The 22937-nt window shown below is 43.6% G+C and overlaps 1 protein-coding gene across 1 annotated transcript in view; it reads left to right on the forward strand.

The window, feature by feature from the left end:
- heatr5b (HEAT repeat containing 5B) overlaps positions 1 to 22937 on the forward strand; it is a 140669-nt gene that overhangs the window by 87546 nt on the left and 30186 nt on the right. Inside the window, exons 32-34 of the mRNA XM_065008442.1 lie at positions 3927 to 4054; positions 5427 to 5571; positions 8404 to 8554. Coding sequence (XP_064864514.1) covers positions 3927 to 4054; positions 5427 to 5571; positions 8404 to 8554 — 424 coding nt within the window. The remainder of the gene's footprint in view (positions 1 to 3926; positions 4055 to 5426; positions 5572 to 8403; positions 8555 to 22937) is intronic.

The raw sequence follows: 22937 nt of genomic DNA on the forward strand, positions 1-22937 counted from the left end.
AGAGACAGGCAGCCAGCCACAGAGACAGGCAGCCAGCCACAGAGACAGGCAGCCAGCCACAGAGACAGGCAGCCACAGGGACAGCCAGACACAGAGACAGACAGCCAGCCACAGAGACAGCCAGACACAAAGACAGCCAGCCAGCCAGCCACAGAGACAGGCAGCCAGCCACAGAGACAGGCAGCCAGCCACAGAGACAGGCAGCCAGCCACAGAGACAGGCAGCCAGCCACAGAGACAGGCAGCCAGCCACAGAGACAGGCCAGCCAGCCACAGAGACAGGCAGCCAGCCACAGAGACAGGCAGCCAGCCACAGAGACAGGCAGCCAGCCACAGAGACAGGCAGCCAGCCACAGAGACAGGCAGCCAGCCACAGAGACAGGCAGACAGCCACAGATACAGGCAGCCACAGACAGGGACAGCCAGCCACAGGGACAGCCAGACACAGGGACAGCCAGACACAGAGACAGACAGCCAGCCACAGAGACAGCCAGACACAAAGACAGCCAGCCAGCCACAGAGACAGCCAGCCACAAAGACAGCCAGCCACAGAGACAGCCAGACACAAAGACAGCCACAGAGACAGCCAGACACAAAGACGGCCAGCCAGCCACAGAGACAGGCAGCCAGCCACAGAGACAGGCAGCCAGCCACAGAGACAGGCAGCCAGCCACAGAGACAGGCAGCCAGCCACAGAGACCGGCAGACAGCCACAGAGACCGGCAGACAGCCACAGAGACCGGCAGACAGCCACAGAGACCGGCAGACAGCCACAGCCAGCCACAGGGACAGCCAGACACAGAGACAGACAGCCAGCCACAGAGACAGCCAGACACAAAGACAGCCAGCCAGCCACAGAGACAGCCAGACACAAAGCCAGCCAGCCACAGAGACAGGCAGCCAGCCACAGAGACAGGCAGCCAGCCACAGAGACAGGCAGCCAGCCACAGAGACAGGCAGCCAGCCACAGAGACAGGCAGCCAGCCACAGAGACAGGCAGCCAGCCACAGAGACAGGCAGCCAGCCACAGAGACAGGCAGCCAGCCACAGAGACAGGCAGCCAGCCACAGAGACAGGCAGACAGCCACAGAGACCGGCAGACAGCCACAGAGACCGGCAGACAGCCACAGAGACCGGGCAGACAGCCACAGAGACAGACGGGCAGACAGCCACAGAGACAGACGGGCAGACAGCCACAGAGACCGGCAGACAGCCACAGAGACAGACAGACAGACAGCCACAGAGAGAGACAGCCACAGAGACAGACAGACAGACCGGCAGACAGCCACAGAGACAGACGGGCAGACAGCCACAGAGACAGCGGGCAGACAGCCACAGAGACAGACCGGCAGACAGCCACAGAGACAGACAGACAGACAGCCAGCCAGAGACAGACAGACAGACCGGCAGACAGCCACAGAGACAGACGGGCAGACAGCCACAGAGACAGACGGACAGACAGCAGACAGAGACAGAGACAGACAGCCACAGACAGACCGGCAGACAGCCACAGAGACAGACGGGCAGACAGCCACAGAGACAGACGGGCAGACAGCCACAGAGACAGACGGGCAGACAGCCACAGAGACAGACGGGCAGACAGCCACAGAGACAGACGGGCAGACAGCCACAGAGACAGACGGGCAGACAGCCACAGAGACAGACAGACAGACGGGCAGACAGCCACAGAGACAGACGGGCAGACAGACAGACCGGCAGACAGCCACAGAGACCGACAGACAGCCACAGAGACCGGCAGACAGCCACAGAGACAGACAGACAGACCGGCAGACAGCCACAGAGACAGACAGACAGACCGGCAGACAGCCACAGAGACAGACAGACAGACCGGCAGACAGCCACAGAGACAGACAGACAGACCGGCAGACAGCCACAGAGACAGACGGACGGACAGCCACAGAGACAGACGGACAGACAGCCACAGAGACAGACGGGCAGACAGCCACAGAGACAGACGGGCAGACAGCCACAGAGACAGACAGACAGACGGGCAGACAGCCACAGAGACAGACAGACAGACCGGCAGACAGCCACAGAGACAGACAGACAGACCGGCAGACAGCCACAGAGACAGACAGACAGGCCGGCAGACAGCCACAGAGACAGACGGGCAGACAGCCACAGAGACAGACGGGCAGACAGCCACAGAGACCGACGGGCAGACAGCCACAGAGACAGACAGACAGACAGCCACAGAGACAGACAGCCACAGAGACAGACAGACAGACCGGCAGACAGCCACAGAGACAGACAGACAGACCGGCAGACAGCCACAGAGACAGACAGACAGACCGGCAGACAGCCACAGAGACAGACAGACAGACCGGCAGACAGCCACAGAGACAGACAGACAGACCGGCAGACAGCCACAGAGACAGACAGACAGACCGGCAGACAGCCACAGAGACCGACGGGCAGACAGCCACAGAGACCGACGGGCAGACAGCCACAGAGACCGACGGGCAGACAGCCACAGAGACAGACAGACAGACGGGCAGACAGCCACAGAGACAGACAGACAGACCGGCAGACAGCCACAGAGACAGACAGACAGACCGGCAGACAGCCACAGAGACAGACAGACAGACCGGCAGACAGCCACAGAGACAGACAGACAGACAGCCACAGAGACAGACAGCCACAGAGACAGACAGACAGACCGGCAGACAGCCACAGAGACAGACAGACAGACCGACAGACAGCCACAGAGACCGGCAGACAGCCACAGACCGACAGACAGCCACAGACAGACCGACGGGCAGACAGCCACAGAGACCGGCAGACAGCCACAGAGACCGACGGGCAGACAGCCACAGAGACCGACGGGCAGACAGCCACAGAGACCGACGGGCAGACAGCCACAGAGACCGACGGGCAGACAGCCACAGAGACAGACGGGCAGACAGCCACAGAGACAGACGGGCAGACAGACCGGCAGACAGCCACAGAGACAGACGGGCAGACAGCCACAGAGACGGGCAGACAGACCGGCAGACAGCCACAGAGACAGACGGACAGACAGCCACAGAGACAGACGGGCAGACAGCCACAGAGACAGACAGACAGACCGGCAGACAGCCACAGAGACAGACGGACAGACCGGCAGACAGCCACAGAGACAGACGGACGGACAGCCACAGAGACAGACGGACGGACAGCCACAGAGACAGACGGGCGGACAGCCACAGAGACAGACGGACGGACAGCCACAGAGACGGGCAGACAGCCACAGAGACAGACGGACAGACAGACAGCCACAGAGACAGACGGACAGACCGGCGGACAGCCACAGAGACAGACGGACAGACCGGCGGACAGCCACAGAGACAGACGGACAGACCGGCGGACAGCCACAGAGACAGACGGACAGACAGCCACAGAGACAGACGGACGGACAGCCACAGAGACAGACGGACAGACCGGCGGACAGCCACAGAGACAGACGGACAGACGGCGGACAGCCACAGAGACAGACGGACGGACAGCCACAGAGACAGAGAGACAGCCACGGACAGACCGGCAGACAGCCACAGAGACAGACGGACGGACAGCCACAGAGACAGACGGACGGCCAGCCACAGAGACAGACGGACGGCCAGCCACAGAGACAGACGGACGGCCAGCCACAGAGACAGACGGACGGACAGCCACAGAGACAGACGGACGGACAGCCACAGAGACAGACGGACGGACAGCCACAGAGACAGACGGACGGACAGCCACAGAGACAGACGGACGGACAGCCACAGAGACAGATGGACAGCCACAGAGACAGACAGGCAGCCACAGAGACAGACAGGCAGCCACAGAGACAGACAGACAGCCACACAGACAGACAGCCACAGATACAGCCAGACAGACAGACAGATGTCAGTATAGATGATAACTAACCACTGTCTCTCCCAGGTGTCAGTATTGAGTTCCTGTGTTTCCCAAGACCTGAGGAACCTATAGAACATGTCATGTCATGTCTACAGGCTCTCTGTACCCTACTGGACTCTCCCTGTGCCAGGACACACATCAGTGAAGACCAGGTAAAGATAACGGGAGGGAGGGGGAGGGAGGGAGAGGAGGGAGGAGAGGGAGGGAAAGGAGGGGGGTGGGAGGGGGGGATTTGGCCCTAAACAGAGAGTACACAGCGGCAGAATACCTGACCACTGTGACTGACCCAAACTTAAGGAAAGCTTTGACTATGTACAGACTTAGTGAGCATAGCCTTGCTATTGAGAAAGGCTGCCGTAGGCAGACATGGCTCTCAAGAGAAGACAAGGCTATGTGCTCACTGCCCACAAAATGAGGTGGAAACTGAGCTGCACTTCCTAACCTCCTGCCCAATGTATGACCATATTAGAGACACATATTTCCCTCAGATTACACAGACCCACAAAGAATTAAAAAACAAACCTGATTTTGATAAACTCCCATATCTACTGGGTGAAATTCCACAGTGTGACATCACAGCAGCAAGATGTGTGACATTTGTAATGTCTTTATTGTTTTGAATCTTCTGTATGTGTAATGTTTACTGTTCATTTTTATTGTTTATTTCAGTTTTATATATTATCTACCTCACTTGCTTTGGCAATGTTAACACATGTTTCCCATGCCAATAAAGCCCTTGAATTGAGAGGGAGGGAAGGGAAGGGAGGGGAGGGAAGGAAGGAGGGAAGGAAGGGGAGGGAGGGAAGGAAGGAAGGGGAGGGAGGGAGGGGGAGGGAGGGAGGGAAGGGGAGGAAGGAAGGGGAGGGAGGGAGGGAGAGAGGGAGAGAGAGAGAGAGGGAATAAGTGGGTAAGGAAGAAGAGAGGAAAGAAATGCAGAGATGGAGAACAAACTGTTGAAGAGAAGTTTGAGACGGTTCTAGTATCATAGTCTGTGATGTGGAGCTGACAGGTTCTAGTATCATAGTCTGTGATGTGGAGTTTACAGGTTCTAGTATCAGGCTGGGGGTCTAACCAGGTTTCATGTTGTTGGGTGTAGAGCTGACAGGCTGGGGGTCTAACCAGGTTTCATGTTGTTGGGTACAGAGCTGACAGGCTGGGGGTCTAACCAGGTTTCATGTTGTAGTTGTTGGGTACAGAGCTGACAGGCTGGGGGTCTAACCAGGTTTCATGTTGTTGGGTGTAGAGCTGACAGGCTGGGGGTCTAACCAGGTTTCATGTTGTTGGGTACAGAGCTGACAGGCTGGGGGTCTAACCAGGTTTCATGTTGTTGGGTACAGAGCTGACAGGCTGGGGGTCTAACCAGGTTTCATGTTGTTGGGTACAGAGCTGACAGGCTGGGGGTCTAACCAGGTTTCATGTTGTTGGGTGTAGAGCTGACAGGCTGGGGGTCTAACCAGGTTTCATGTTGTAGTTGTTGGGTGTAGAGCTGACAGGCTGGGGGTCTAACCAGGTTTCATGTTGTAGTTGTTAGGTGTAGAGCTGCTCAACGTTCTCCACAGACTACTCCTGACCAGAGATCCTCCAGCCGTTCAGCTCCAAGTTACGGCTGTGGTGCAGGAGACGATCAGGGCTGCACAGGACCACCTGACACAGCAGAGAGACACACAGGGTCAGTTCACGGTTCACCATGCTGGTCCCAGATACCTTTCTGCAGTACTACAGTCATCATTAACCATGTGGTGATACCGACCAGTACTATAGTCATCATTAACCATGTGGTGATACCGACCAGTACTATAGTCATCATTAACCATGTGGTGGTACCGACCAGTACTATAGTCATCATGGTGATACCGACCAGTACTATAGTCATCATTAACCATGTGGTGATACCGACCAGTACTATAGTCATCATTAACCATGTGGTGGTACCGACCAGTACTACAGTCATCATTAACCATGTGGTGATACCGACCAGTACTATAGTCATCATTAACCATGTGGTGATACCGACCAGTACTATAGTCATCATGGTGATACCGACCAGTACTATAGTCATCATTAACCATGTGGTGGTACCGACCAGTACTATAGTCATCATGGTGATACCGACCAGTACTATAGTCATCATTAACCATGTGGTGGTACCGACCAGTACTATAGTCATCATTAACCATGTGGTGATACCGACCAGTACTATAGTCATCATGGTGGTACCGACCAGTACTATAGTCATCATGGTGATACCGACCAGTACTATAGTCATCATTAACCATGTGGTGATACCGACCAGTACTATAGTCATCATTAACCATGTGGTGGTACCGACCAGTACTATAGTCATCATTAACCATGTGGTGATACCGACCAGTACTATAGTCATCATGGTGATACCGACCAGTACTATAGTCATCATGGTGATACCGACCAGTACTATAGTCATCATGGTGATACCGACCAGTACTATAGTCATCATTAACCATGTGGTGGTACCGACCAGTACTATAGTCATCATGGTGATACCGACCAGTACTATAGTCATCATGGTGATACCGACCAGTACTATAGTCATCATGGTGGTACCGACCAGTACTATAGTCATCATGGTGATACCGACCAGTACTATAGTCATCATGGTGGTACCGACCAGTACTATAGTCATCATGGTGATACCGACCAGTACTATAGTCATCATTAACCATGTGGTGGTACCGACCAGTACTATAGTCATCATTAACCATGTGGTGGTACCGACCAGTACTATAGTCATCATTAACCATGTGGTGGTACCGACAAATACTATAGTCATCATTAACCATGTGGTGGTACCGACCAGTACTATAGTCATCATTAACCATGTGGTGATACCGACCAGTACTATAGTCATCATTAACCATGTGGTGATACCGACCAGTACTACAGTCATCATGGTGGTACCGACCAGTACTATAGTCATCATTAACCATGTGGTGGTACCGACCAGTACTATAGTCATCATTAACCATGTGGTGGTACCGACCAGTACTATAGTCATCATTAACCATGTGGTGGTACCGACCAGTACTATAGTCATCATTAACCATGTGGTGATACCGACCAGTACTATAGTCATCATTAACCATGTGGTGGTAACGACCAGTACTATAGTCATCATGGTGGTACCGACCAGTACTATAGTCATCATTAACCATGTGGTGGTACCGACCAGTACTATAGTCATCATGGTGATACCGACCAGTACTATAGTCATCATTAACCATGTGGTGATACCGACCAGTACTATAGTCATCATGGTGGTACCGACCAGTACTATAGTCATCATGGTGGTACCGACCAGTACTATAGTCATCATTAACCATGTGGTGATACCGACCAGTACTATAGTCATCATTAACCATGTGGTGGTACCGACCAGTACTATAGTCATCATTAACCATGTGGTGGTACCGACCAGTACTATAGTCATCATTAACCATGTGGTGGTACCGACCAGTACTATAGTCATCATTAACCATGTGGTGGTACCGACCAGTACTATAGTCATCATTAACCATGTGGTGATACCGACCAGTACTATAGTCATCATTAACCATGTGGTGGTACCGACCAGTACTATAGTCATCATTAACCATGTGGTGATACCGACCAGTACTATAGTCATCATTAACCATGTGGTGATACCGACCAGTACTATAGTCATCATGGTGATACCGACCAGTACTATAGTCATCATGGTGATACCGACCAGTACTATAGTCATCATGGTGATACCGACCAGTACTATAGTCATCATTAACCATGTGGTGATACCGACCAGTACTATAGTCATCATTAACCATGTGGTGGTACCGACCAGTACTATAGTCATCATGGTGATACCGACCAGTACTATAGTCATCATTAACCATGTGGTGGTACCGACCAGTACTATAGTCATCATTAACCATGTGGTGATACCGACCAGTACTATAGTCATCATTAACCATGTGGTGATACCGACCAGTACTATAGTCATCATTAACCATGTGGTGGTACCGACCAGTACTATAGTCATCATTAACCATGTGGTGATACCGACCAGTACTATAGTCATCATTAACCATGTGGTGATACCGACCAGTACTATAGTCATCATGGTGGTACCGACCAGTACTATAGTCATCATGGTGATACCGACCAGTACTATAGTCATCATTAACCATGTGGTGATACCGACCAGTACTATAGTCATCATGGTGGTACCGACCAGTACTATAGTCATCATTAACCATGTGGTGATACCGACCAGTACTATAGTCATCATTAACCATGTGGTGGTACCGACCAGCACTATAGTCATCATTAACCATGTGGTGGTACCGACCAGCATATCCAGACTATCGGTCTATCGTTAGGATATACCACTGAAATGTACAGTCATTTAAAATCTAATGTTTACCTGAAACCTAAATGGGCTCATGACTACTGATTTTGTTGATCGGCTCTACGTATCTCCCTCCAGGTAAGGAGGGTGGAGGGGAGAAGGACGGTCTGTCTCTCCGGGGAGAGGGAGGTGAGACTGGGGAGCTGCTCCCGGGGAAGTCCCTAGTCTTCGCTGCCATGGAGCTTATGGTGTTCATCCTGGTTCGTCACTTGCCCCAACTCAACACCAGGTATTATATGAATGTAGTATTTTAACAGGTAATATATGAATGTAGTATTTTAACAGGTAATATATGAATGTAGTATTTTAACAGGTAATATATGAATGTAGTATTTTAACAGGTAGTATTTTAACAGGTAGTATTTTAACAGGTATTATATGAATGTAGTATTTTAACAGGTAGTATTTTAACAGGTATTATTTTAACAGGTAATATATGAATGTAGTATTTTAACAGGTAATATATGAATGTAGTATTTTAACAGGTAATATATGAATGTAGTATTTTAACAGGTAGTATTTTAACAGGTAATATATGAATGTAGTATTTTAACAGGTAATATATGAATGTAGTATTTTAACAGGTAGTATTTTAACAGGTAATATATGAATGTAGTATTTTAACAGGTAATATATGAATGTAGTATTTTAACAGGTAATATATGAATGTAGTATTTTAACAGGTAATATATGAATGTAGTATTTTAACAGGTAATATATGAATGTAGTATTTTAACAGGTAATATTTTAACAGGTAGTATTTTAACAGGTAATATACGAATGTAGTATTTTAACAGGTAATATATGAATGTAGTATTTTAACAGGTAATATATGAATGTAGTATTTTAACAGGTAGTATTTTAACAGGTAATATATGAATGTAGTATTTTAACAGGTAATATATGAATGTAGTATTTTAACAGGTAATATATGAATGTAGTATTTTAACAGGTAGTATTTTAACAGGTAATATATGAATGTAGTATTTTAACAGGTAATATATGAATGTAGTATTTTAACAGGTAGTATTTTAACAGGTAATATATGAATGTAGTATTTTTTAATGAATGTAGTTTTAACAGGGTAGTATTTTAACAGGTAATATATGAATGTAGTATTTTAGTATTTTAACAGGTAATATATGAATGTAGTATTTTAACAGGTAATATATGAATGTAGTATTTTAACAGGTAATATTTTAACAGGTAGTATTTTAACAGGTAATATGAATGTAGTATTTTAACAGGTAATAATGAATGTAGTATTTTAACAGGTAGTATTTTAACAGGTGAATGTAGTATTTTAACAGGTAATATATGAATGTAGTATTTTAACAGGTAATATATGAATGTAGTATTTTAACAGGTAATAGTATTTTAACAGGTAATATGTAGTATTTTAACAGGTAATATATGAATGTAGTATTTTAACAGGTAGTATTTTAACAGGTAATATATGAATGTAGTATTTTAACAGGTAATATATGAATGTAGTATTTTAACAGGTAGTATTTTAACAGGTAATATATGAATGTAGTATTTTAACAGGTAATATATGAATGTAGTATTTTAACAGGTAGTATTTTAACAGGTAATATATGAATGTAGTATTTTAACAGGTAGTAGTATTTTAACAGGTAGTATTTTAACAGGTAATATATGAATGTAGTATTTTAATGTAGTATTTTAACAGGTAATATATGAATGTAGTATTTTAACAGGTAATATATGAATGTAGTATTTTAACAGGTAATATATGAATGTAGTATTTTAACAGGTAATATATGAATGTAGTATTTTAACAGGTATTATATGAATGTAGTATTTTAACAGGTATTATATGAATGTAGTATTTTAACAGGTATTATATGAATGTAGTATTTTAACAGGTAATATACGAATGTAGTATTTTAACAGGTAATATATGAATGTAGTATTTTAACAGGTAATATTTTAACAGGTAATATATGAATGTAGTATTTTAACAGGTAGTATTTTAACAGGTAGTATTTTAATAGGTAATATATGAATGTAGTATTTTAACAGGTAATATTTTAACAGGTAGTATTTTAATAGGTAGTATTTTAACAGGTAATATATGAATGTAGTATTTTAACAGGTAATATATGAATGTAGTATTTTAACAGGTAATATATGAATGTAGTATTTTAACAGGTAGTATTTTAACAGGTAATATATGAATGTAGTATTTTAACAGGTAATATATGAATGTAGTATTTTAACAGGTAATATATGAATGTAGTATTTTAACAGGTAATATATGAATGTAGTATTTTAACAGGTAATATATGAATGTAGTATTTTAACAGGTAATATTTTAACAGGTAGTATTTTAACAGGTAATATACGAATGTAGTATTTTAACAGGTAATATATGAATGTAGTATTTTAACAGGTAATATTTTAACAGGTAGTATTTTAACAGGTAATATACGAATGTAGTATTTTAACAGGTAATATATGAATGTAGTATTTTAACAGGTAATATACGAATGTAGTATTTTAACAGGTAATATACGAATGTAGTATTTTAACAGGTAATATTTTAACAGGTAATATATGAATGTAGTATTTTAACAGGTAGTATTTTAACAGGTAGTATTTTAACAGGTAGTATTTTAATAGGTAATATATGAATGTAGTATTTTAACAGGTAATATTTTAACAGGTAATATTTTAACAGGTAGTATTTTAATAGGTAGTATTTTAACAGGTAATATATGAATGTAGTATTTTAACAGGTAATATATGAATGTAGTATTTTAACAGGTAATATATGAATGTAGTATTTTAACAGGTAGTATTTTAACAGGTAATATATGAATGTAGTATTTTAACAGGTAATATATGAATGTAGTATTTTAACAGGTAATATATGAATGTAGTATTTTAACAGGTAATATATGAATGTAGTATTTTAACAGGTAATATTTTAACAGGTAGTATTTTAACAGGTAATATTCGAATGTAGTATTTTAACAGGTAATATATGAATGTAGTATTTTAACAGGTAATATATGAATGTAGTATTTTAACAGGTAATATATGAATGTAGTATTTTAACAGGTAGTATTTTAACAGGTAATATATGAATGTAGTATTTTAACAGGTAATATATGAATGTAGTATTTTAACAGGTAATATATGAATGTAGTATTTTAACAGGTAGTATTTTAACAGGTAATATATGAATGTAGTATTTTAACAGGTAATATATGAATGTAGTATTTTAACAGGTAATATATGAATGTAGTATTTTAACAGGTAATATATGAATGTAGTATTTTAACAGGTAATATATGAATGTAGTATTTTAACAGGTAATATATGAATGTAGTATTTTAACAGGTAATATTTTAACAGGTAGTATTTTAACAGGTAATATACGAATGTAGTATTTTAACAGGTAATATATGAATGTAGTATTTTAACAGGTAATATATGAATGTAGTATTTTAACAGGTAGTATTTTAACAGGTAATATATGAATGTAGTATTTTAACAGGTAATATATGAATGTAGTATTTTAACAGGTAATATATGAATGTAGTATTTTAACAGGTAATATATGAATGTAGTATTTTAACAGGTAATATTTTAACAGGTAGTATTTTAACAGGTAATATACGAATGTAGTATTTTAACAGGTAATATATGAATGTAGTATTTTAACAGGTAATATATGAATGTAGTATTTTAACAGGTAGTATTTTAACAGGTAATATATGAATGTAGTATTTTAACAGGTAATATATGAATGTAGTATTTTAACAGGTAATATATGAATGTAGTATTTTAACAGGTAGTATTTTAACAGGTAATATATGAATGTAGTATTTTAACAGGTAATATATGAATGTAGTATTTTAACAGGTAATATATGAATGTAGTATTTTAACAGGTAATATATGAATGTAGTATTTTAACAGGTATTATATGAATGTAGTATTTTAACAGGTATTATATGAATGTAGTATTTTAACAGGTATTATATGAATGTAGTATTTTAACAGGTAATATACGAATGTAGTATTTTAACAGGTAATATATGAATGTAGTATTTTAACAGGTAATATTTTAACAGGTAATATATGAATGTAGTATTTTAACAGGTAGTATTTTAACAGGTAGTATTTTAATAGGTAATATATGAATGTAGTATTTTAACAGGTAATATTTTAACAGGTAGTATTTTAATAGGTAGTATTTTAACAGGTAATATATGAATGTAGTATTTTAACAGGTAATATATGAATGTAGTATTTTAACAGGTAATATATGAATGTAGTATTTTAACAGGTAGTATTTTAACAGGTAATATATGAATGTAGTATTTTAACAGGTAATATATGAATGTAGTATTTTAACAGGTAATATATGAATGTAGTATTTTAACAGGTAATATATGAATGTAGTATTTTAACAGGTAATATATGAATGTAGTATTTTAACAGGTAATATTTTAACAGGTAGTATTTTAACAGGTAATATACGAATGTAGTATTTTAACAGGTAATATATGAATGTAGTATTTTAACAGGTAATATTTTAACAGGTAGTATTTTAACAGGTAATATACGAATGTAGTATTTTAACAGGTAATATATGAATGTAGTATTTTAACAGGTAATATACGAATGTAGTATTTTAACAGGTAATATACGAATGTAGTATTTTAACAGGTAATATTTTAACAGGTAATATATGAATGTAGTATTTTAACAGGTAGTATTTTAACAGGTAGTATTTTAACAGGTAGTATTTTAATAGGTAATATATGAATGTAGTATTTTAACAGGTAATATTTTAACAGGTAATATTTTAACAGGTAGTATTTTAATAGGTAGTATTTTAACAGGTAATATATGAATGTAGTATTTTAACAGGTAATATATGAATGTAGTATTTTAACAGGTAATATATGAATGTAGTATTTTAACAGGTAGTATTTTAACAGGTAATATATGAATGTAGTATTTTAACAGGTAATATATGAATGTAGTATTTTAACAGGTAATATATGAATGTAGTATTTTAACAGGTAATATATGAATGTAGTATTTTAACAGGTAATATTTTAACAGGTAGTATTTTAACAGGTAATATTCGAATGTAGTATTTTAACAGGTAATATATGAATGTAGTATTTTAACAGGTAATATATGAATGTAGTATTTTAACAGGTAATATATGAATGTAGTATTTTAACAGGTAGTATTTTAACAGGTAATATATGAATGTAGTATTTTAACAGGTAATATATGAATGTAGTATTTTAACAGGTAATATATGAATGTAGTATTTTAACAGGTAGTATTTTAACAGGTAATATATGAATGTAGTATTTTAACAGGTAATATATGAATGTAGTATTTTAACAGGTAATATATGAATGTAGTATTTTAACAGGTAATATATGAATGTAGTATTTTAACAGGTAATATATGAATGTAGTATTTTAACAGGTAATATATGAATGTAGTATTTTAACAGGTAATATTTTAACAGGTAGTATTTTAACAGGTAATATACGAATGTAGTATTTTAACAGGTAATATATGAATGTAGTATTTTAACAGGTAATATATGAATGTAGTATTTTAACAGGTAGTATTTTAACAGGTAATATATGAATGTAGTATTTTAACAGGTAATATATGAATGTAGTATTTTAACAGGTAATATATGAATGTAGTATTTTAACAGGTAATATATGAATGTAGTATTTTAACAGGTAATATTTTAACAGGTAGTATTTTAACAGGTAATATACGAATGTAGTATTTTAACAGGTAATATATGAATGTAGTATTTTAACAGGTAATATATGAATGTAGTATTTTAACAGGTAGTATTTTAACAGGTAATATATGAATGTAGTATTTTAACAGGTAATATATGAATGTAGTATTTTAACAGGTAATATATGAATGTAGTATTTTAACAGGTAGTATTTTAACAGGTAATATATGAATGTAGTATTTTAACAGGTAATATATGAATGTAGTATTTTAACAGGTAGTATTTTAACAGGTAATATATGAATGTAGTATTTTAATGTAGTATTTTAACAGGTAGTATTTTAACAGGTAATATATGAATGTAGTAATTTAACAGGTAATATATGAATGTAGTATTTTAACAGGTAATATATGAATGTAGTATTTTAACAGGTAATATATGAATGTAGTATTTTAACAGGTAATATTTTAACAGGTAGTATTTTAACAGGTAATATACGAATGTAGTATTTTAACAGGTAATATATGAATGTAGTATTTTAACAGGTAATATTTTAACAGGTAGTATTTTAACAGGTAATATACGAATGTAGTATTTTAACAGGTAATATATGAATGTAGTATTTTAACAGGTAATATATGAATGTAGTATTTTAACAGGTAGTATTTTAACAGGTAATATATGAATGTAGTATTTTAACAGGTAATATATGAATGTAGTATTTTAACAGGTAATATATGAATGTAGTATTTTAACAGGTAATATATGAATGTAGTATTTTAACAGGTAATATTTTAACAGGTAGTATTTTAACAGGTAATATACGAATGTAGTATTTTAACAGGTAATATACGAATGTAGTATTTTAACAGGTAATATATGAATGTAGTATTTTAACAGGTAATATATGAATGTAGTATTTTAACAGGTAGTATTTTAACAGGTAATATATGAATGTAGTATTTTAACAGGTAATATATGAATGTAGTATTTTAACAGGTAGTATTTTAACAGGTAATATATGAATGTAGTATTTTAACAGGTAATATATGAATGTAGTATTTTAACAGGTAGTATTTTAACAGGTAATATATGAATGTAGTATTTTAATGTAGTATTTTAACAGGTAGTATTTTAACAGGTAATATATGAATGTAGTATTTTAACAGGTAATATATGAATGTAGTATTTTAACAGGTAATATATGAATGTAGTATTTTAACAGGTAATATATGAATGTAGTATTTTAACAGGTATTATATGAATGTAGTATTTTAACAGGTATTATATGAATGTAGTATTTTAACAGGTATTATATGAATGTAGTATTTTAACAGGTAATATACGAATGTAGTATTTTAACAGGTAATATATGAATGTAGTATTTTAACAGGTATTATATGAATGTAGTATTTTAACAGGTAATATATGAATGTAGTATTTTAAATATATGTTTTTGCTTATCAAGGTCGTTCTGTTGTAACCTGTCAGGGTCGTTCTGTTGTAACCTGTCGGGGTCGTATTGTTGTAACCTGTCGGGGTCGTATTGTTGTAACCTGTCGGGGTCGTTCTGTTGTAACCTGTCGGGGTCGTATTGTTGTAACCTGTCGGGGTCGTATTGTTGTAACCTGTCAGGGTCGTATTGTTGTAACCTGTCGGGGTCGTATTGTTGTAACCTGTCGGGGTCGTATTGTTGTAACCTGTCGGGGTCGTATTGTTGAAACCTGTCGGGGTCGTATTGTTGTAACGTGTCGGGGTCGTTCTGTTGTAACGTGTCGGGGTCGTATTGTTGTAACCTGTCGGGGTCGTATTGTTGTAACCTGTCGGGGTCGTTCTGTTGTAACCTGTCGGGGTCGTTCTGTTGTAACCTGTCGGGGTCGTTCTGTTGTAACCTGTCGGGGTCGTTCTGTTGTAACCTGTCGTTCTGTTGTAACCTGTCGGGGTCGTTCTGTTGTAACCTGTCGGGGTCGTTCTGTTGTAACCTGTCGGGGTCGTTCTGTTGTAACCTGTCGGGGTCGTTCTGTTGTAACCTGTCGGGGTCGTTCTGTTGTAACCTGTCGGGGTCGTTCTGTTGTAACCTGTCGGGGTCGTTCTGTTGTAACGTGTCGGGGTCGTTCTGCTGTCGGGGTCGTTCTGCTGTCGGGGTCGTTCTGCTGTCAGGGTCGTTCTGTTGTATATGGGTCGTTCTGTTGTAACGTGTCGGGGTCGTTCTGTTGTAACGTGTCGGGGTCGTTCTGTTGTAACGTGTCGGGGTCGTTCTGTTGTAACCTGTCGGGGTCGTTCTGTTGTAACCTGTCAGGGGCGTTCTGTTGTATCAGGGTCGTTCTGTTGTAACGTGTCAGGGTCGTTCTGCTGTCGGGGTCGTTCTGCTGTCAGGGTCGTTCTGTTGTATCAGGGTCGTTCTGTTGTAACGTGTCGGGGTCGTTCTGTTGTAACGTGTCGGGGTCGTTCTGTTGTAACGTGTCGGGGTCGTTCTGTTGTAACCTGTCGGGGTCGTTCTGTTGTAACCTGTCGGGGGCGTTCTGTTGTAACGTGTCGGAGTCGTTCTGTTGTAACCTGTCGGGGTCGTTCTGTTGTAACCTGTCGGGGTCGTTCTGTTGTAACGTGTCGGGGTCGTTCTGTTGTAACCTGTCAGGGTCGTTCTGTTGTAACCTGTCAGGGGCGTTCTGTTGTAACGTGTCGGGGTCGTTCTGTTGTAACCTGTCAGGGTCGTTCTGTTGTGACCTGTCAGGGGCGTTCTGTTGTATCAGGGTCGTTCTGTTGTAACGTGTCAGGGTCGTTCTGCTGTCGGGGTCGTTCTGTTGTAACCTGTCGGGGTCGTTCTGTTGTAACGTGTCGGGGTCGTTCTGTTGTATCAGGGTCGTTCTGTTGTAACGTGTCAGGGTCGTTCTGTTGTATCAGGGTCGTTCTGTTGTAACTTGTCAGGGTCGTTCTGTTGTATCAGGGTCGTTCTGTTGTATCAGGGTCGTTCTGTTGTATCAGGGTCGTTCTGTTGTATCAGGGTCGTTCTGTTGTATCAGGGTCGTTCTGTTGTAACGTGTCAGGGTCGTTCTGTTGTAACGTGTCAGGGTCGTTCTGTTGTGATCTGTCAGGGGCGTTCTGTTGTATCAGGATCGTTCTGTTGTAACTTGTCAGGGTCGTTCTGCTTCTGTCGTTCTGGGTCGTTCTGTTGTAACCTGTCGGGTCGTTCTGTTGTAACCTGTCGGGGTCGTTCTGTTGTAACGTGTCGGGGTCGTTCTGTTGTAACGTGTCGGGGTCGTTCTGTTGTGACCTGTCGGGGGCGTTCTGTTGTATCAGGGTCGTTCTGTTGTAACTTGTCAGGGTCGTTCTGCTGTCAGGGTCGTTCTGCTGTCGGGGTCGTTCTGTTGTAACCTGTCAGGGTCGTTCTGTTGTAACCTGTCAGGGTCGTTCTGTTGTATCAGGGTCGTTCTGTTGTGACCTGTCGGGGTCGTTCTGTTGTGACCTGTCGGGGTCGTTCTGTTGTGACCTGTCGGGGTCGTTCTGTTGTAACCTGTCAGGGTCGTTCTGTTGTATCAGGGGCGTTCTGTTGTAACGTGTCGGGGTCGTTCTGTTGTAACCTGTCAGGGTCGTTCTGTTGTATCAGGGGCGTTCTGCTGTAACCTGTCAGGGTCGTTCTGTTGTAACCTGTCAGGGGCGTTCTACTGTAACCTGTCGGGGTCGTTCTGCTGTAACCTGTCGGGGTCGTTCTGCTGTAACCTGTCGGGGTCGTTCTGCTGTAACCTGTCGGGGTCGTTCTGCTGTAACCTGTCGGGGTCGTTCTGTTGTAACCTGTCGGGGTCGTTCTGTTGTAACCTGTCGGGTCGTTCTGTTGTAACCTGTCGGGTCGTTCTGTTGTAACCTGTCGGGTCGTTCTGTTGTAACCTGTCGGGGTCGTTCTGTTGTAACCTGTCGGGGTCGTTCTGTTGTAACCTGTCGGGGTCGTTCTGTTGTAACCTGTCGGGGTCGTTCTGTTGTAACGTGTCGGGGTCGTTCTGCTGTCGGGGTCGTTCTGCTGTCGGGGTCGTTCTGCTGTCAGGGTCGTTCTGTTGTATCAGGGTCGTTCTGTTGTAACGTGTCGGGGTCGTTCTGTTGTAACGTGTCGGGGTCGTTCTGTTGTAATCTGTCAGGGTCGTTCTGCAGTATCTTGTCAGGGTCGTTCTGCAGTATCCTGTCAGGGGCGTTCTGTTGTATCAGGATCGTTCTGTTGTAACTTGTCAGGGTCGTTCTGCTGTCGGGGTCGTTCTGCTGTCGGGGTCGTTCTGTTGTAACCTGTCTGGGTCGTTCTGTTGTAACCTGTCGGGGTCGTTCTGTTGTAACCTGTCGGGGTCGTTCTGTTGTAACGTGTCGGGGTCGTTCTGTTGTAACGTGTCGGGGTCGTTCTGTTGTGACCTGTCGGGGGCGTTCTGTTGTATCAGGGTCGTTCTGTTGTAACTTGTCAGGGTCGTTCTGCTGTCGGGGTCGTTCTGTTGTAACCTGTCGGGGTCGTTCTGTTGTAACCTGTCAGGGTCGTTCTGTTGTAACCTGTCAGGGTCGTTCTGTTGTAACCTGTCAGGGTCGTTCTGTTGTAACCTGTCAGGGTCGTTCTGTTGTATCAGGGTCGTTCTGTTGTGACCTGTCGGGGTCGTTCTGTTGTAACCTGTCAGGGTCGTTCTGTTGTATCAGGGGCGTTCTGTTGTAACGTGTCGGGGTCGTTCTGTTGTAACCTGTCAGGGTCGTTCTGCTGTAACCTGTCAGGGTCGTATTGTTGTAACCTGTCAGGGTCGTTCTGTTGTAACCTGTCAGGGGCGTTCTACTGTAACCTGTCGGGGTCGTTCTGTTGTAACCTATCAGGGTCGTTCTGTTGTAATCTGTCAGGGTCGTTCTGTTGTATCCTGTCGGGGTCGTTCTGTTGTAACCTGTCAGGGTCGTTCTGTTGTAATCTGTCAGGGTCGTTCTGCAGTATCCTGTCGGGGTCGTTCTGCTGTAACCTGTCGGGGTCGTTATGTTGTAACCTGTCGGGGTCGTTCTGTTGTAACCTGTCGGGGTCGTTCTGTTGTAACCTGTCGGGGTCGTTCTGTTGTAACCTGTCGGGGTCGTTCTGTTGTAACCTGTCGGGGTCGTTCTGTTGTAACCTGTCGGGGTCGTTCTGTTGTAACGTGTCGGGGTCGTTCTGCTGTCAGGGTCGTTCTGTTGTATATGGGTCGTTCTGTTGTAACCTGTCGGGGTCGTTCTGTTGTAACCTGTCGGGGTCGTTCTGTTGTAACCTGTCGGGGTCGTTCTGTTGTAACCTGTCGGGGTCGTTCTGTTGTAACCTGTCGGGGTCGTTCTGTTGTAACCTGTCGGGGTCGTTCTGTTGTAACGTGTCGGGGTCGTTCTGCTGTCAGGGTCGTTCTGCTGTCGGGGTCGTTCTGTTGTAACCTGTCGGGGTCGTATTGTTGTAACCTGTCGGGGTCGTATTGTTGTAACGTGTCGGGGTCGTATTGTTGTAACCTGTCGGGGTCGTTCTGTTGTAACCTGTCGGGGTCGTTCTGTTGTAACCTGTCGGGGTCGTTCTGTTGTAACCTGTCGGGGTCGTTCTGTTGTAACCTGTCGGGGTCGTTCTGTTGTAACCTGTCGGGGTCGTTCTGCTGTAACCTGTCGGGGTCGTTCTGCTGTAACCTGTCGGGGTCGTTCTGTTGTAACCTGTCGGGGTCGTTCTGTTGTAACCTGTCGGGTCGTTCTGTTGTAACCTGTCGGGGTCGTTCTGTTGTAACCTGTCGGGGTCGTTCTGTTGTAACCTGTCGGGTCGTATTGTTGTAACCTGTCGGGGTCGTATTGTTGTAACCTGTCGGGGTCGTTCTGTTGTAACCTGTCGGGGTCGTTCTGTTGTAACCTGTCGGGGTCGTTCTGTTGTAACCTGTCGGGGTCGTATTGTTGTAACCTGTCGGGGTCGTATTGTTGTAACCTGTCGGGGTCGTATTGTTGTAACCTGTCGGGGTCGTATTGTTGTAACCTGTCGGGGTCGTTCTGTTGTAACCTGTCGGGGTCGTATTGTTGTAACCTGTCGGGGTCGTATTGTTGTAACCTGTCGGGGTCGTTCTGTTGTAACCTGTCGGGGTCGTTCTGTTGTAACCTGTCGGGGTCGTTCTGTTGTAACCTGTCGGGGTCGTTCTGTTGTAACCTGTCGGGGTCGTTCTGCTGTCGGGGTCGTTCTGTTGTAACCTGTCGGGGTCGTATTGTTGTAACCTGTCGGGGTCGTATTGTTGTAACGTGTCGGGGTCGTATTGTTGTAACCTGTCGGGGTCGTTCTGTTGTAACCTGTCGGGGTCGTTCTGTTGTAACCTGTCGGGGTCGTATTGTTGTAACCTGTCGGGGTCGTATTGTTGTAACCTGTCGGGGTCGTTCTGTTGTAACCTGTGGGGGTCGTATTGTTGTAACCTGTCGGGGTCGTATTGTTGTAACCTGTCGGGTCGTTCTGTTGTAACCTGTCGGGGTCGTTCTGTTGTAACCTGTCGGGGTCGTTCTGTTGTAACCTGTCGGGTCGTTCTGTTGTAACCTGTCGGGGTCGCTCTGTTGTAACCTGTCGGGGTCGTTCTGCTGTCGGGGTCGTTCTGTTGTATCAGGGTCGTTCTGTTGTAACGTGTCAGGGTCGTTCTGTTGTAACATGTCAGGGGCGTTCTGTTGTATCAGGGTCGTTCTGTTGTAACGTGTCGGGGTCGTTCTGTTGTAACGTGTCAGGGTCGTTCTGTTGTATCAGGGTCGTTCTGCTGTCGGGGTCGTTCTGTTGTAACGTGTCGGGGTCGTTCTGTTGTAACGTGTCGGGGTCGTTCTGTTGTAACGTGTCGGGGTCGTTCTGTTGTAACGTGTCAGGGTCGTTCTGTTGTATCAGGGTCGTTCTGTTGTAACTTGTCAGGGTCGTTCTGTTGTATCAGGGTCGTTCTGTTGTATCAGGGTCGTTCTGTTGTATCAGGGTCGTTCTGTTGTGATCTGTCAGGGGCGTTCTGTTGTATCAGGGTCGTTCTGTTGTAACTTGTCAGGGTCGTTCTGCTGTCGGGGTCGTTCTGCTGTCGGGGTCGTTCTGCTGTCGGGGTCGTTCTGTTGTAACCTGTCGGGGTCGTTCTGTTGTAACATGTCGGGGTCGTTCTGTTGTAACGTGTCGGGGTCGTTCTGTTGTGACCTGTCGGGGGCGTTCTGTTGTAACGTGTCGGGGTCGTTCTGTTGTGACCTGTCGGGGGCGTTCTGTTGTAACCTGTCGGGGTCGTTCTGTTGTGTCGGGGTCGTTCTGTTGTGATCTGTCAGGGGCGTTCTGTTGTATCAGGGTCGTTCTGTTGTAACTTGTCAGGGTCGTTCTGTTGTATCAGGGTCGTTCTGTTGTGATCTGTCAGGGGCGTTCTGTTGTATCAGGGTCGTTCTGTTGTAACTTGTCAGGGTCGTTCTGCTGTCGGGGTCGTTCTGCTGTCGGGGTCGTTCTGCTGTCGGGGTCGTTCTGTTGTAACCTGTCGGGTCGTTCTGTTGTAACATGTCGGGGTCGTTCTGTTGTAACGTGTCGGGTCGTTCTGTTGTGACCTGTCGGGGGCGTTCTGTTGTAACGTGTCGGGGTCGTTCTGTTGTGACCTGTCGGGGGCGTTCTGTTGTAACCTGTCGGGGTCGTTCTGTTGTGTCGGGGTCGTTCTGTTGTATCAGGGGCGTTCTGTTGTGACCTGTCGGGTCGTTCTGTTGTATCAGGGTCGTTCTGTTGTAACCTGTCAGGGTCGTTCTGTTGTATCAGGGGCGTTCTGTTGTGACCTGTCGGGTCGTTCTGTTGTAACGTGTCGGGGTCGTTCTGTTGTAACCTGTCAGGGTCGTTCTGTTGTATCAGGGGCGTTCTGTTGTAACGTGTCGGGGTCGTTCTGTTGTAACCTGTCAGGGGCGTTCTGTTGTATCAGGGTCGTTCTGTTGTAACGTGTCAGGGTCGTTCTGTTGTATCAGGGTCGTTCTGTTGTAACTTGTCAGGGTCGTTCTGTTGTATCAGGGTCGTTCTGTATCAGGGTCGTTCTGTTGTATCAGGGTCGTTCTGTTGTATCCTGTCGGGGTCGTATTGTTGTAACCTGTCAGGGTCGTTCTGTTGTAACCTGTCAGGGGCGTTCTGCTGTATCCTGTCGGGGTCGTTCTGTTGTAACCTGTCAGGGTCGTTCTGTTGTATCAGGGGCGTTCTGCTGTAACCTGTCGGGGTCGTTCTGCTGTAACCTGTCAGGGTCGTATTGTTGTAACCTGTCAGGGTCGTTCTGCTGTAACGTTCTGCTGTAACCTGTCGGGGTCGTTCTGCTGTAACCTGTCAGGGTCGTTCTGTTGTAACCTGTCAGGGTCGTTCTGTTGTAACCTGTCAGGGTCGTTCTGTTGTAACCTGTCAGGGTCGTTCTGTTGTAACCTGTCAGGGTCATTCTGTTGTATCAGGGTCGTTCTGTTGTATCCTGTCGGGGTCGTTCTGTTGTAACCTGTCGGGGTCGTTCTGTTGTAACCTGTCAGGGTCGTTCTGTTGTAACCTGTCAGGGGCGTTCTGCTGTAACCTGTCGGGGTCGTTCTGTTGTAACCTGTCAGGGTCGTTCTGTTGTATCAGGGGCGTTCTGCTGTAACCTGTCGGGGTCGTTCTGCTGTAACCTGTCAGGGTCGTTCTGTTGTAACCTGTCAGGGTCGTTCTGTTGTAATCTGTCAGGGGCGTTCTACTGTAACCTGTCGGGGTCGTTCTGTTGTATCAGGGTCGTTCTGTTGTATCAGGGTCGTTCTGCTGTAACCTGTCGGGGTCGTTCTGTTGTAACCTGTCAGGGTCGTTCTGTTGTAACCTGTCAGGGTCGTTCTGTTGTATCCTGTTGGGGTCGTTCTGTTGTAACCTGTCAGGGGCGTTCTGTTGTATC

The sequence above is a fragment of the Oncorhynchus nerka genome, linkage group LG23 (assembly GCF_034236695.1).
Source record: "Oncorhynchus nerka isolate Pitt River linkage group LG23, Oner_Uvic_2.0, whole genome shotgun sequence".
Lineage (NCBI taxonomy): Eukaryota > Metazoa > Chordata > Actinopteri > Salmoniformes > Salmonidae > Oncorhynchus > Oncorhynchus nerka.